Source organism: Hermetia illucens, chromosome 1 (assembly GCF_905115235.1).
Source record: "Hermetia illucens chromosome 1, iHerIll2.2.curated.20191125, whole genome shotgun sequence".
Classification (NCBI taxonomy): Eukaryota; Metazoa; Arthropoda; class Insecta; order Diptera; family Stratiomyidae; genus Hermetia; species Hermetia illucens.
The window spans coordinates 146,630,346-146,645,839 of NC_051849.1; the positions used below are offsets into that span (position 1 = coordinate 146,630,346).

The 15,494-nt window shown below is 44.1% G+C and overlaps 1 protein-coding gene across 1 annotated transcript; it reads right to left on the reverse strand.

Annotated features, from left to right (window-relative positions):
• Positions 1-3,064: 3,064 nt before the first annotated feature.
• LOC119659564 (farnesol dehydrogenase-like) lies at positions 3,065-7,373 on the reverse strand. The gene is made up of 3 exons (XM_038067717.1): positions 6,745-7,373; positions 3,313-3,444; positions 3,065-3,243 (listed from the first exon to the last, which is right to left on the reverse strand). The coding sequence occupies exons 1-3, from the start codon at positions 7,309-7,311 to the stop codon at positions 3,184-3,186; spliced, it is 759 nt and encodes a 252-aa protein (XP_037923645.1). The 5' UTR covers positions 7,312-7,373; the 3' UTR covers positions 3,065-3,183.
• Positions 7,374-15,494: the final 8,121 nt, after the last annotated feature.

The following is a 15,494-nucleotide window of genomic DNA, read 5'->3' on the forward strand; positions in this document are numbered from 1 at the left end:
ATAGTTGGATAGTATATAAGAGACGAATTCCAACCGTTGTTTAGATTATCGGCACACGTCCGCATCCTGCCAGGCACCTGACGTAAGGACAAAATCCCGTAGATACTACCAAGTAGGTCGTAAATTGGATACCTGCAACGAACAGGAGAGCTGCGTTCTATACGGGCTGGGGGCAGTATCCATTCTTCTGAGCAGAACTGGAAAGATCTAGGACGCGATTAATATGATCCGCGTTATATAGATCAATATGCAAGTTGATGTAATGTCCATCACTGAACAGTACTAAAACAAAGACCCAGCTTCATGGCATCAGTGTTTAGAGCTAACGTTTTTCAGTATTTATCTAACAGTGAATGAGTAGATGCTGGGCTTTCGAAGCAGGCTTGACGCTCTTAAAGATACTATGGGCACAGAGGGGCGGATTAGAGAGCTCGTAGTTTCGAACACCAGATGGGCACCAACGTTGAGGTACTTGGCTGCGAGGGAAGCGTTCCCGACCCAACTTTTGGGATCACTGACACCCCAGGTAGACAGGTGGCGAGTTCTGGAACACCATCAATACATTGCTTTAAAAGTGGTTAACGAAATCTCTCGGTGTATGCCACCCCGGCGCTCTTTCTTAGAACGCCACGAATGTGAACACCGGTACATTTAACGAAGCTCTTGAACCAGGTGAGCCGTGCTGGAGGGCACTCCTTGGGGTGATAGCGCTGTATCTGGCATTGTCATAAATTCAGTTATGAACCTGATTAAGATAGCCTACGGAGCTTTCATGTCAAGTGGAGCATCGAGACGTGGCAAACATTCTATGTATTGGTGGGTGGCGGAAATTATAGAGCTCCGGAAGAGGTGTCAAAATATCCGGCGCTTGACACAACGTTTAAACAGCCAGGAGGAGTAATGGGCCACAATCGCAGAGTACAGATCAGCCAAAAGGGTAGTGTGCAATGCAATAAACAGAAGCACAGTTCGCTGCTGGACTTGTGTGTGTGTGCGTTTGGGGCGGGGAGACGCAAAGTCTCTGAGCACTCAGACCTTAGTGGTCCATTGCACTCGATTCCTACGTCTAACGGAATATCCCGGATTCGTTTATATATCGCCGGATTTCCGTTAGTGGATGTGCTGCTACCCTCTGTAATTGGAGCACATCAGCACCAAAAATCTGATGTCTGACGGGGCATTCACATAGAAAATGTTCCGTGGATTCCGCTTCCTCATTACAGAATGGACACGTATCATCTTGGATAATTCTTATTCTGAACATATGCTCAGCTAGTGAACTATGGCCAGTCAGAATGCCCACAATACTTCCGCAAGGCTTCCTGCTTTTCGACAGGGTAAACTATGCAGTATGCTTGTTTGGTTCTGACAAGAAAAGTTTGGTCTGCCTAGCAGCATTAAAGCTTCGCCACCTGTCATTGTGGGAGGCTTGTTCCCAGTTTTTGATAGCAGCATGCTAACGACACCCCAATTGCAGGTTTCGGTCCGGATATGCAGAAAGTTGAAACCTCATTTGCTAACGCAACCGAGATTACATTTCTCTCTACACCACAATGACCAGGTACCCAGAGTAAATCTGCCGTATTGTATCTAGAAACAGAATTCAATCGGTTTCTACATTCCTGAATGATTTTTGAAGTGATCAAAGTACTACTCAATGATCTCAATGCAAATTGACTACCGCTACAGATTTCGATGCGCCTGCTCTTCAATCGCTCGTTAATTGCCTTTAGGATCGCATACACTTCGGCCTGAAAGACCGGTGTGTATTGTCCGAAGGGAAAAGCCCACTTCTCGTTTTTGTTCGAGAGGCAGACTCCTGCTCCAGAACCATTTTCTGTCTTGCCATCGGTGTAGAAGACGTCAGTATATCCTGACACTCATTCTTCTGGTTCGTCCAAGTTTTCTCTCCGTTTCAAGATAACATCATATCTTCTACCAAACTAATGTATGGGGATCTGAGAGTCGGAAGGCATTCGGAAAACAAGATTCAGTTCTGCCAATGACTCTTCTAATGCTGTGTGCCCCCACGTCCATTGTTTTCCCATAGATCTAATCGAATTAGTCTACGAGCTGCTCGCATTGCAGTACTATGAATAAACAAATCCAAGGGCTGCGAATTGAGTAATGCATTCAGAGTTATGGCGAATGTCGTGCTCATGGCACCGGTAATACCCGGAGACACACTTCTTTGAAGTATGGCAAGTTTCACCTTAAACAGCCACACTACGGATGCATAAGCGAACAACGAATGAAAGCAACATATATCCACATTGCTACCTTAAGCCTAAGTCCCTGGCAGGACCTAGTCGTCGAGATGAGTAGGGACTCACGGGGACTCGATTGCAAAGCCAAAAACATGGGTGTCAGGGTACTTACCTCCTTGGTGGCTTTACCTGAGTACCTACCGAGCTGACTTAACCCCATGGTCTTCCTAAGACACGGATTGGTTTTATAACAACAATGAGAACCCCGTTGTGACAAGCAATAAAGGTATCAGTCTATATTGAACGCATGGCTCAGTATTCATACTGCGTTGAAATGCTACTCCACGTTTGGGGCCCAAAGGTCTTTTTGTCCACTTGAACGAAAACACAACCTCTGTGAAATTCCCACCAGGAGGCCAAACGCTGCAACCATGGTGAAAGCACATGAACCAGTAATTTTACTTCAGCATGTAAAGTCGGGGGCTATCCAGGTTCCCGTGGTACCAGGGGTATAGGTAAGCTTCAGATGAGTCCCATGCAAGCTCGGGTCTAATATCCCTTCTTAAGCCTAAAGTTTCAGGGTTCTGGAGCATCAACGAAAATTGAGAGCGTGGCAGATTTGCTCGTCGGGGTTTGGTTTCATAGGGCTGGAAACGGTGTCAAGTTTCTGTGCCGGAAAATCGCTCCCAAGGACGATTTCCAGCTATTGATGGGATTGATTTTTACTGTACAAAATTTCGGCATACTTCTATGTATTTATACCAGATCAATTATTAAAAATCATCGTGGAGGAAGGGATAGTTGCAACGACAGAACGGCAGACGGGTTTCTTCCTAATCTAGTTGCAAATACATATCTTGTTTGTATTCAGTATTTTATTACTAAATTCATTTTCAAACCCTGTTGGGATTATCACGGTTACAACATTTTCGAAGGGACTCGATACAATTGCTGGTGAATCTTCTCCATCTTCCGTTCAGCTCTTTTTCTGCGCTGGTCCACCCTCACCAACTGGTTGAATTATTAATTCGAAGATCTGAAATATAGAAAGCGAAATGTACTGTAATCAAATTATTCATTTTCAAGGCAGTTATAAGATACTCACTTGAACATCAGGCGGAGTTGCAATAGCATATAATATAGCGTTCGAAATGTCTGCAGGTTTGAGGTAAGGAATTCCGATCTTACGGAATATTTCAGGCATCAGCTCCGTGTCTACACTCCCTGGACTTATGCTCTGGAATCATTTAAAGAAAAATGTTAATTGATTAAAAGGGCAATGGCGAAGCGATAGTAAATTTAGCATTATACTTGGACATTACATAAACCTTTCGGTATGGACCATAAGTTCTAAACTTTAAGATGGAGAAAAAATTGGTGGAAATCACAAGGACTCGTAAGGATATAAAAAGTCGCAGCAGGAACAGATAAAACCGAATGGGCCTCCCCAAAGGTAGTACCCAAGCACACACGCACGAATTTGTGGTAAAAACAAGTCGAACCCGGAAGATCGACGCTTCAGGTGTGAAAGGAGATATATATTATAACTGCGTTATATTATAGGTTTTGCACCATTTTCAGAATGATGCTTCATATTTGAACCTTTCTTACTGCGTAATTTTTATAGACCTGGGGCGAACTTAAGGGGGGTTCGCACTAAATTTTAAAATGTAATAATGAATACATTTTGATATAATAATGAACTATCTAGGCCTCAAAATAGTTTAGATACTAAGTGCGTGGACTACCATAATTTTATATAGATTTTCCTTGCGGTTAGTTTCTGTGAATGGGTCCATGAAGCAATTCCCCGTGTGAGGGAAAGGTTGACAAATAAAGAGACGAACCTGCTCCTGGACCTATGGAGTTGCCAGATTTCCCACCAGGTGCCACCTCGTGTGGCGGGAACGGGACATACCTATTGATATGTAAATATGTGTTTATATGTACTTTCTTTTCTGACTGTGCATGGGCTAGTGTAATCTCTGCTGCGTGTACCAAAATGGTTATGGGAAGGATACAAAGTACATAAAACCACATAGGAAAACCCTAGAAGGAGGGACTTACTGTACAGGGGCTCGAAACCCCATGTGTTGGTGGCTTTTGGAAGTGAGCAAGCAGATGTGTTCAAGCGAAGTACTACTTTACCGAGAACACCAATAACAAAATCGTTGAAAGGTGAGTTGAAAGCAGATCACTGGATTGCAAAAACGGCAACAGTACCCACCGCAGGTGCTCAAAAGGAGCCGCAGCACCTTTTCAAGAGAAGCCTTCAATTAGCCTGTCACAAAGCCAGATGAACGGCACAAAGGGCGATATATGCAAAAATACCATGCATAGAAGCAAGCCCGTAAATATCGCAAACTGGCCATCCAGAAGGGATTGCTTTAAGAAGATCTGCTCTGAGGCGGATGTAAATCCGTGCAGAGACGGCTATAGAGTTGTGATGGAAAATTTAGATGCCGGTCATCTCTACTGATTAGGTGCCCTGTCCTCTCCCCAGCGAGAAAGGGGTGCTGACTCCTTTCAGAGATCTCTTAATGTGCAATTCCACAGAGGAACTGTTGAAGATCTGCAGTTGAATAGGTGACAACAAAGCTCCCGGCATATACGGAATACTGAATGGAGCCTCTAAGTTTGCTGTGAAGTCTAGACCGGACACGTGTGCTGAGTGTTTCGAATCGTGCATGTTAAAGGGGAAAATTTGCAGCGGCATGGGAGCGCAGAAATTAGTACTGTTACCTAACGCTGGCAAATCCTTCTGTAGACACATACATTTTTTAGGCACTATCGGAAAAATGTTGGAGCGGGTAATTTACAATAGATTACTTTCGCTTGTTGAGAGCCAAGGAGGCCTTTTCAGATGGGCAGTATGGGTTCCATAAATCTAGATCAATCATTGAGGCCATCAGAATTGTGACTAGCTTAGCCGAAAATGCAATTTACGGAAAGAATTGTGGATGGACCCAACAAGTATGTTGACTCCGCGGGTATCGCAAAGGGCTGCCAAATATAATCTTCAATGATGTACTTAAATTTCCAGTTCCGGAAGAGTTCACGGTGTTGGGTTACACCGACAACATAGCGCTGGTTGTGGGCGCGAAGCAGCTCGAAAATCCTGAACTGTACTGAATCAAAGTAATCGGTGCTATTCCCTGGCTAGAGGGCATTGGACTGGCACATACGGAGAAAAGGGGAACTTCCGTTCACATTCGAACTGGGATTCATAGTATCGCTTTCAGGCCAGCATCAAATGCCTGGGAGTAATGATAGATGCAAAGCTTAATTTTAGGCAGCATGTGGAGTATACTCCGAAAAAGGCATTCATCGCCAGTATGATTCCGTCAAGAATGAGGATGAATGTAGCCCACGGCATACTTACCGGCTGCTGCAGAGGGATGTGTTCTGCCTTCCGGACCGTCTCAGATGATGCTGTGCTCGTCATCTGATGAATTGGTGCCGATTGGCAGCCGAGATGAGGAACATAGATTACAGCACATGCATCCCTATTTTATCGGGCGTGAATAAAAGTCGAAAAGGAGATATCTATATTTTCAAAAAGGAGTCGTTGGACGCACACGTCGATCCCAACCATCAGAAAGCGACTGGGTAGAAAACAAAGGGATATGAATTATAATCTCACCCATAGGTTTAAGTTGGACACCTAAGCCTATTATCTATACTGCGATGGATCCGCGGACGACCCATTATGCGTATTTTTCCAATCCACAAAGTGCGTGAAAGAAAGGAGGAACTTAGAGAAAACTCTAGCTTAAATGCTATCACCGGAAAATGTTGCCACCTTTGGTGGTTTTAGTAGGCAAAAATTCCACACATTGGCGTGTTTAGGGCAGTGTCTTTTGAAGATTTCCGCCTTCTTTAAAAAAGACAGACTGAAAGGTGGAGAGGCAGGCGGACAGACAGCCAGTAAACTGAATTTAATAGAATTTGTGTGAAAGAAAGCCTTACAATACAAAGGCTGAATGCCTTTGGGGATAGTACTCGCAGTAATAGAAACCAAGAACTTTCATAGGCAAGTAAAATTTGTTCTCGGAGGAACACCACAATCCGTGCTTAAAGGTATGAGATTTTTATTTAAAAAAACAAACTCCTCATTTGGCAAGTTTTCCAATAGTCTGGCCGATGATAAAGCTATCCTGTTGTTCATGTTACCATCGAATATAACAAGGGCTACAAGGAGAATATTAGAAGAAAGTTAGAGGAAAAAACTTTCAATTGAAAGGGATTCTCACATTGCCATTGCATATTGCTTTGAAATTTCTAAATGTCTTCTTCATAAGAAATATCCGCAGTTAAACTATCGAAATACTACTGTTATTTCATCAGGACTTCATAAAGTTCTTTTGACTTATTGGCGATAGCCAATAAAACCCTCCAGGGGAACTATGACGTTTCCACGCCTATTAGGTTTGTCAAAAACTTACGAACGAACACACTCATTTTCAATTATCTGATTGAACACAAAATTGGATCACAGCCTAAAATGAATTTTAGAGGATTCTTCAATAGTACTCACCGTGATTTTTACTTTCGTACCGGCGTTTGCGAATTCGTGACGATAAGATTTGGCCAAAGCAGTCACGGTGTGCTTGGATGGTATGTACATGTTGATCCCAGCAATACGTTGGTCAGTGTGTCCAGCCACGCTATTAATAAGAACCACATGTCCATCGAAATTTCGCTTCTTCATGGAATTGAAAGCCTCCCGAACACAATACACCACGGCCGCCACATTCGTGTCGAGAGTGTTACGAACCACTTCGGAACTATCTACATCAGTCAAATTAGATCCAAAGTGGAAGACCCCAGCGTTATTGATAAGAATATCCGTTCCACCAAGATTCTTCTCAATCCAAGCAAACGCTTCCTTGACCTCATCCTCGTTTGTAACGTCGCACTTAATTGGGTGATATCGGGACTGCAAATGAGCGGGTAACGCTTTCTTATTTTCCTGAAGCTTAGTTTCTCGACGAGCCAGTGCAGCCACTATAAGACCAGCTTTAACAAGGTCAGCAGCAACAGCAGCTCCAATACCGGAACTAGCTCCGGTTATGACCACAACACGATTTTGCCACCTTTCCATTGAGAAACGACTAAATGAACCAAACACACGTAAGTAATGTAAAGAACTACCCTTGACGCGCTTCGTGGGTGTATTTATAAGCCGTAATCTACTGATTTCACAAGTGGGCAAAATAATATCTAAACCGAGTTTTGATTGATCGGTGCATATGCGAGCTTTACTATTAATTTTGATTATGAAATTCTAGCACCCAAACGATTATTTTTGGAGTAAAAGCCCCAAAAATGATAGACACACCAGATAAGCTTTATTGAATATTGAAGATTACATGAAGCCACGCCAACAGTAATGAACCAAATTGATAAATTGCATTGGGAACCTGGAGGCTGTTTTTATTTATTTATTAAATGATTTGTTTAGTCACTATACAATAAACCGAAGAACATCCCAAGTATATATTACATTATATCCTGTGTGGAGTTGCCAAATCAGGCGCGTGCCATCGTGGGGATAAGGAAATGCATTCAGCACAACGTCACTGGCCCATTGTACTCGGCTCTCCCTTCTAACGAAATATCCCAAACACGTTTATGTATCGCAAGATTTCCATTAAGAGATATTATGCTACCTGTTGCAACTAAACCATATCGGCACCAAAGCTCCGATGTATAATTCATCCATAAGGGACGCATTCACATAAAAAAATTTCCCGTAGACTCCGCTTCATCAGGACATAGGAGTAGGAACACGTATCAGAGAATTGCTATTCTTAACACATATCCACCTATTGAATAAAAGCTAGCCAGAATGCAAACAATATTCCTGGAAGTCTTCCTGCTTTTGGACAGGATAAAATTTGCAGAATGTTTGCTGGCTTCTGTCCCAGTTTTTGAAGACAACCTTAACCAATCCTACTGATACTTCAATTGCTGCCTCCGATCACACCATTGAGTCATTGAAACCTCCTTTGCTAAGGCATCTAAGATTCGATTTCTGTCAGTACATAATATTGCCCCAAAGGAAAACTCCACCTCTCCTTCTTACTCGTCAGTCCTGCTCCAGAATCCTATTCTGTTTTTGAGCCATTGGTGTAGAAGGCTTTCATATATACAGCTATCCATTCTTTTGGAGTAATACCTAAGACACACAGCTCCTTCCAGTGCGGCTACTTTACAATAAAAATTATCTCACCTTAAACCGCCACAATACTGATGCATAAGCGAATATCGACCTAGTGATTTACTACCTGAGGAGAGGGTTTTGCTCCTGATGTCTCGGAGGCAAAGTCCTTCCGGTTTTCTCCTCTTTATAAATAGCGCCGCCGTGGTTTTATTTGGAGGAACTGGAAGTCCTTGCCTTAGTCACAAACTGTCAATGAAATCAACAGCACGTTGTATGTTTGTACACATCGTTCCGAGTTCCTGATCAACAGTTAGTACTGGCACATCATTAGCATAGGCTTGGGCGTGTATTGAAAAATGTTGCAGTTCAACACCTTGTATGAACGGTCGGATAGGGGGAAATGAAAACCCACACCGGTAGATAAAAATTAGCTATGGGAAGAATAACCAGAAATAAATCCGAATAGGGAGTTAATGTTACGATGCAGAGCATGGGAAACCCAGTACGGGCGGTTTTTGGGGGTGAGAAAGTGGGCTCTTCTCAGCAATGGGAACCTTGGCCATTGTCGCATCAAATGTTACAAGCGCAAGAGAGGGAGTAGATTCCATCAGGGGACGAGTTCAGAGAAAACTAAATTCTTCATACACAAACCCGCGAACAAAAATGCTACTCCTAAGGGGAGAAAGTGTGGCGGAATACGGGGAGAAGGAAATTATGACGCCTAACTATCTGAGCGAGCTGAGGTGCAGCGACCCAACGGGAGTTGCCTTTATCGCACTATATAACTTTGGAACCCTGTAATATTCATCAGAGTGGAAGGACCATGATATGGTTGTTTGAGGTTAGAGAGGGGGTCACCTCAAGAAAAAAGAGAGAGGACTGGAGGTTGTTATCATCTCCAAACGAAGCAGACGGTCACACAGTGACATTTTCGGGAGAGTAAAGCCAGACCCAGAACTTACCAATTGCAAGGTAATATTAGCCACATTAGAGGGTCCCCGAAAAGAGGCAGTATGTTGGAACTCAAGAAATCCAAGGATATAACGTAACGGAGGAGAGATTCTTTACTTAAATTTGCAAGTTCTTAGGACAGGAAGCCGAAATCAAGGCCAGCAGACCGGAGGCCCCTGTAGTCTGCAAGGATATAGATGAGCTCACCATGAAGAAGGAGGGTCGGGAAACCTTGGAAAAGGAGGACGACCACAAATGCTATTATCAGTTTACCAGTGGAGGCAACTGAGAAGGTAAGAATAGGCTGGTTTATACGCTGGGATAGGGAACATCGCAAAAATATGTTCCAGATTGAATGACAGGTCGAAGCAATGCACGAGATGCGAAACGTAGAGCTACGTCAGCAAGGATTGAAGAGTAGACCCAAATTGCACAAAGGAAGGGAATGTGTTGACTATTGACATATTGCAGGCAACAGCAGGTGCCCGCCTCAACGTAAATCGCGCTAGGCGTCACAGTACTCACTCTCGCAAACCATCTGCGATAGAAGATGTGGCCATAATTACAATGGCGGGGCAAATCAGCGCTATGAGCTACTGCAGATTAAGTCTTCCAGAAAAGAATGGAACAACAGGAAAAAGGCTTCCTCACAACCAATATGGAAGGGCTACGCCTGAGGAGTATCAGTAAATGTTGAGTGCTGACGTTTTTGATGTAAGAGGATGTTGGCCGGTAACCATAGTAGGTGATTTTAAAGCGTGGACCCTTGAGTGGGGCAGCCAGACAAGGATTTCGAAGGGACGTGTTCTGCGCGAAGCCACAGCTGGTATTGCTGAATGTTTGGACCTCATACATTTCCTGAGGAAGGGACCTAGGGTCTATGGTGCACGTCACATACGTGAGCGCCGCTTTATTCAGAAGAGTTGCTTGGCAAGTTAGTAAGGACTTTACTTACAATGACCAACAAGCAATTTGTATGAGATCAACGGCGACGTGACCCAACCCAAATACTAATACAACAAGTTTGCGAGCCGAATGTTTCTGGGCAAGGATGCTCTACCAGATGCTTAGATAAAAACCCGGTAGTGACGATCGAGAGGAGACGTTTAGACAATTACGGAGCCACATAAAAGAGGCAATTCACAAAAGTAAAAGGACCTGCTTCAAACAATTTGCACAATTGCTGACATAAAATGAAGTGAGACTTGTAGGCTGGTAAGAAAAAGCCAGCGAAGAGCACTACAGGTAACCTGTTCGCACCTCTTGAAAGAAATCTTTGCTACTCTGTTAGTACCTTCGATGCGTGCCTGAAAGGGTGAATATTTTCTGTCCAGTGGAAAGAGCAGAAATTTGCATTGCTCCCCACGCTCAACTTGCAACTCGAAGATCTAGCAGCAGTGTTGGCACTAATGTCAAAAACGTATTCAACTCTACTATCTGGGGCCGAATTGAAGACGCCTAGGCTTACACAAATGTTCATTAGTATATGGCGAGTCTTGTTGAAAATGACCTTCAGAGAAAACTCTCCGGTACGGGGCGGGTGGGGCTTTCATTGGGATCGGTACTGGGTCCCTTCCTTTGGAATGCTAACTAAAATGGTGTACTCGTGCTTCTCTCTCAGAGTAGGATACGATTGTAAGCTTTGTCGATGACTTGGCTGTAGTTGTTGCAGCAAAATACCCAGAGGGTGGAAAGGTTTACTCGACAGAAATGGTGAGAGCGGTAAAGAGCTGATTGACCCTGTCGGATGAGTAAATGGCATTTTACTAAACTCACAGCCAAAAATACGAAGGTTTGCTATATCAAGTTGTGCCATTCCTAAGCCTCTATCTTTCAATTAGCAATAAGGCTGGCAAAGTTGTAAAACTACCATTATTCTGGTACAAAAATCATGGAACTCACAGTCTTATATTTTGGTTCCTAAGAAGTTCTAAGCGACATTTCTTTTGAACACACTCCAAAGACCTAGATGGCGCCGGGAATCTTTTACAAAACCCGATGGAACTTCTACAAAATCATGGGTTGATTCGGTTCAGAGCCTGTAGGAAGTACACTATCTGGGAGCAAATGTGGCTGAAGTGGATGAGAGATAGTTGACGGTTTCCGTAAACGCTTCCACATGAAAGTTGTCCAAGAAAAATTGGAACACTGCGCACTGCGGTGGTTACCAGTGAAAAGGCGATATTTTCCTTACTGCACTTTTATACTTCAAAGCACCCGGCATAGATGTGGTGGTGGTGTCGTTTTCATTTGGAAGGCTTAATTTTTCCTGAAATGCCCAATAAAATTTTATATATTTCATACATCGAAATTTCGAGGAGCAGTTGTGTTCTTCCTCAGTGAGTTTTATTCTAAACTAAGAGCTGTTCAATTTCCTGATTTTTGTGAATGAGTCATTAGTCACTAAGGAAGAAGACAAAAAGCAGGCAACCTTCTGGACTAGAACTCACTGAAGGAAAGGACAAAACGCAGGATGAGTTGAATAATCCTTCAATACTCCAGTGAAGTAAAATATCTAAAGATAAACACCGAGAAAACCAAGGTTCACAATCTGCAGTCTGACTAGTCATCGCACTCTTGCTATTTGCGTTAATGAGCAGAATGTCGGGAATATCACACAGTGCAGCAATTATAGAGATATCAAGTTGCTGGGTACCATCTATAAGATATTCTCCGCTATCTTACTAGGTCGAATAGCCTCATACGCCCAGAACATCATTGGCCCATACCAAAGAGGCTTCACTCCAGGCAAATCAGCAACAGATCAGATTTTTCTCTGCGGGAAGCGATGGGAAAACTGTTGGAATATGGACATCAGTTGTACCATTCTTTCGTCGACTGTAAGCCCGCCTATGATAGGTTAGTCAGGGTAAAACTGTATACGGCCATGAGAGAATTCGGTATCCCAACGAAATTAATAAGACTGACTAAGCTGACCCTGACCAATCTGCGGTCTATCATGCCCTATCATGCGTCCTCTTCAACCTGGCGCCATTGAAAGTGATTCGCGATGCAGATGCCAATGTAAGGGATACCAGCCTCTTCAAGTCCAACTGACTTACATGCGCTGATGACGACAACTATGGCGATGAAATCCTCGCGCGGTTGGCGGCCAACTGAACCTACTTTGGCTTACGAAAACTTGTTCGCTCCAAACGTCTCATAGAATCAAAGCTCTTGCTGTTCAAGGCTATGATCTTGCCAATCCTTACGTATTCCCTGGGTTCTTAGCAAAAAAAACTGCGAACTCTTTGTCGCGCTCGAGAGAAGAATCCTCCGAAGAATTGTTGGTCCCCTACATGAGGATGGACGATCCCGTAGCCTCCATAACAACGAAATTTATGATCGATATCACGACCGTGGTTGTGGATAAAATCCGGCACCTAGAAGAGGGAAATGGATGCTGCAATAGCCACAGTCAACAGAGGACCTGGAGATAAAGCATCAACAAATGATCTTCACAACCATCTGAAGAACGTTATCATTCATACGGCCACAAATATGCTTGGCCCCAGCCGCAAAAAGAGTCGGAACGGCTGGTTTGATGATGAATGTAAGCTAGCAACGGAACGGAAGAATGCCGCATACCGAGTAATATTGCATTCTCAAAGAACGTGGGCACGCGCAGAGACTTATCACGAACTCCGTCGAGCGGAGAAGCGACTTCACAGATGAAAAAAGGAAGCCTGGGAAAACCAACAAGTCTGTGAACTAAAAAAGTACAGGGAGCAACCGCACTAGGCGCGGAAGTTTTACCAACAAGTCAGCAAGATGATGCCTTATACACCTCGATACTCATCCTGCCGAAACAAAGAGGGAAATCTGATTTTCGACAGAATGGGAATATTGTAGCGATGGGTTGAGCACTTTGATGAGCTACTGAACAACCAAAGCATCGGCGTTGGAGGTCCCGCTAACTGAAGACGACGGACAAATACTGCCACCACCAAGTTTAGGAGAAACTATCCGTGCAACTCATTGGCTAAAAGATCGTAAGTCGCCAGGAGCCAATGGAATTACAGCCAAATTGGTTAAATATGAAGGCGACCAGTTACACCAAGCGGTTCATCAACTTGTGCTCAAGGTATGGCACAACGAATCAATGCAACGAGGCATTATCTGTCTCATATAGATATCACAATAATAAATGTATCACGTTGCTGAGTACCATCTATAAGATATTCTCCACTATCTTACTAGGCCGGATAGCCCCATATGCCCGGAACATCATTGGCCCATACCAAAGAGGCTTCACTCCAGGCAAATCAGCAACAGATCGGATTTTCTCTCTGCGGCAAGCGATGGAAAACTGTTCGAATATGGACATCAGTTGAACCATCTATTCATCGACTTTAAAGCCGCCTATGATAGCACAGCCAGGGTAAAACTGTACAGGGCCATGAGAGAATTCGGCATCCCGACGAAATTAATAAGACTGACTAGGCTGGCTCTGACCAATGTGCGAGGCCAGATAAAAGCAGCAGGATCACTCTCAAGACCATTCTAAATCAACAACGGTCTACGACAAGGGGATGCCCTATCATGCGTCCTCTTTCACCTTGCCCTTGAGAAAGTGATCCGTGATGCTGAGGTAAATGCAAGAGGTGCGATCCTCTTTAAACCCACCCAACTACTGGCCTATGCTAACGATATCGATATCATGGGAAGAACCACCCGAGACATACAAACTGCCTTCATTCAGATCGCGCAAGTGGCGCGATATCTTTGGCTGCACATCAATGAAGGCAAGATAAAATATATGGTGGCACCGTCAGCGCCAAAAACCAACCAATCAACAACATCGAACCGCGTTTATAATTCTCCTATCTAGGGCGGAAAATCACAACCGATAACAGCTACGATGATGAAATCCGCGCTCGGTTGTTGGCAGCCAGAGCCTATTCCAGCTTACAAAAACTGTTCCGCTCGAAACGTCTCACCATAGGGTCAAAGCTCTTACTGTACAAGACTATGATCTTGCCAGTCCTTATGTATTCCTCGGAGACATGGGTTCATAGCAAGAAAAATTGCGAACTCTTGGCCACGTTGGAAAGAAAAAAACCTCCGAAGAATTTTTGGTCCCCTACATGAGGATGGACGATTCCGTATTCTACATAACGACGAAATCTATGAGCGAAACCATGACCGTCCGGTTGTGGATAAAATCCGGCTCTATCGGTTACGGTGGGCGGGTCACTTAATCTGTATGGATGATGATGATCCAGCTCGGAAAGTCTATAAGGGCAATATCTATGATAGAGAAAGAAGACGAGGCAGAGCCTGCCTAAGATCGAGCGATGGCGTAGGTCGGGATGCCAGACAGCTTTAAGGGATATCGACCTCGGCGCAACCCCGGGATGTCTGGAGTTCCTTATTAAAGCAGGCCTAGATCGGGTACCGGTTGTTGCGCCGTTGATGATGATGATGAGGACAACAGGTTGCGATTGGCAGGTCACCTAATCCATATGGTGGAGGATGATCCGGACCAAATAGTCTACAAGTGTAATATCTGTGTTAGAAAAAGAATACGAGGCAGACTCTGCCTGAGATGGAGCGATTGCATAGGTCAGGACGTCAGACAACTTTTAGGGATATCAAATTGGTAGAACTCGTCGCGAAACCGGGATACCTGGAGTTCCTTACTAAACCAGGCCTAGACCGGATACCAGTCGTTGTGCACCAGTCCGCCCTATATCATCGGAGTATTTCGACTTGGGAAAATAACTACCGAAGAACTAGGTAGGAAGCGAAAGTCGCGGTGAATGGAGCGTACAGTAAGAAACGGCGGCAACTCCATTAAGAGTTACGCCATGCCATAGAACTCAGAACGGTAAACGAGTGGGTCGCCCTAAAACTACATGGGGTAGAATAATGGAGCAAGAGTGCAAGTTTTTCGGGAGATTGGGAGGAGAGTCGTGGTGTGGTTCGTGTACAGCGGAGCCTCCAGCACCCATACATTTAATTCTATGAGTGCCGGAAATTAACTAAAAAGAATTGTATCAATTTTTCTGCTCTGCACGGAAAAACAAAATTAGGAAGCTATGAAAAGGACCTCGCACTGGATGGATTCAAAAGCGACGGTCCCGTAACGAACCGAAAACAGACAAACGATCTGCGCATTTCCAAATGGAATGAGCTCTACCTGGACAGAAAAGAAGTTGGCAAGCAAC

Coding starts and splice junctions, on each gene's coding strand:
- LOC119659564 (XM_038067717.1), bottom strand. CDS start 7,311: ATGGAAAGGTGGCAAAATCGTGTTGTGGTCATAACCGGAGCTAGTTCC. Junction 3,445..6,744: donor GTACGAAAGTAAAAATCACG/GTGAGTACTATT, acceptor AAATGATTCCAG/AGCATAAGTCCAGGGAGTGT. Junction 3,244..3,312: donor CAACTCCGCCTGATGTTCAA/GTGAGTATCTTA, acceptor TCTATATTTCAG/ATCTTCGAATTAATAATTCA.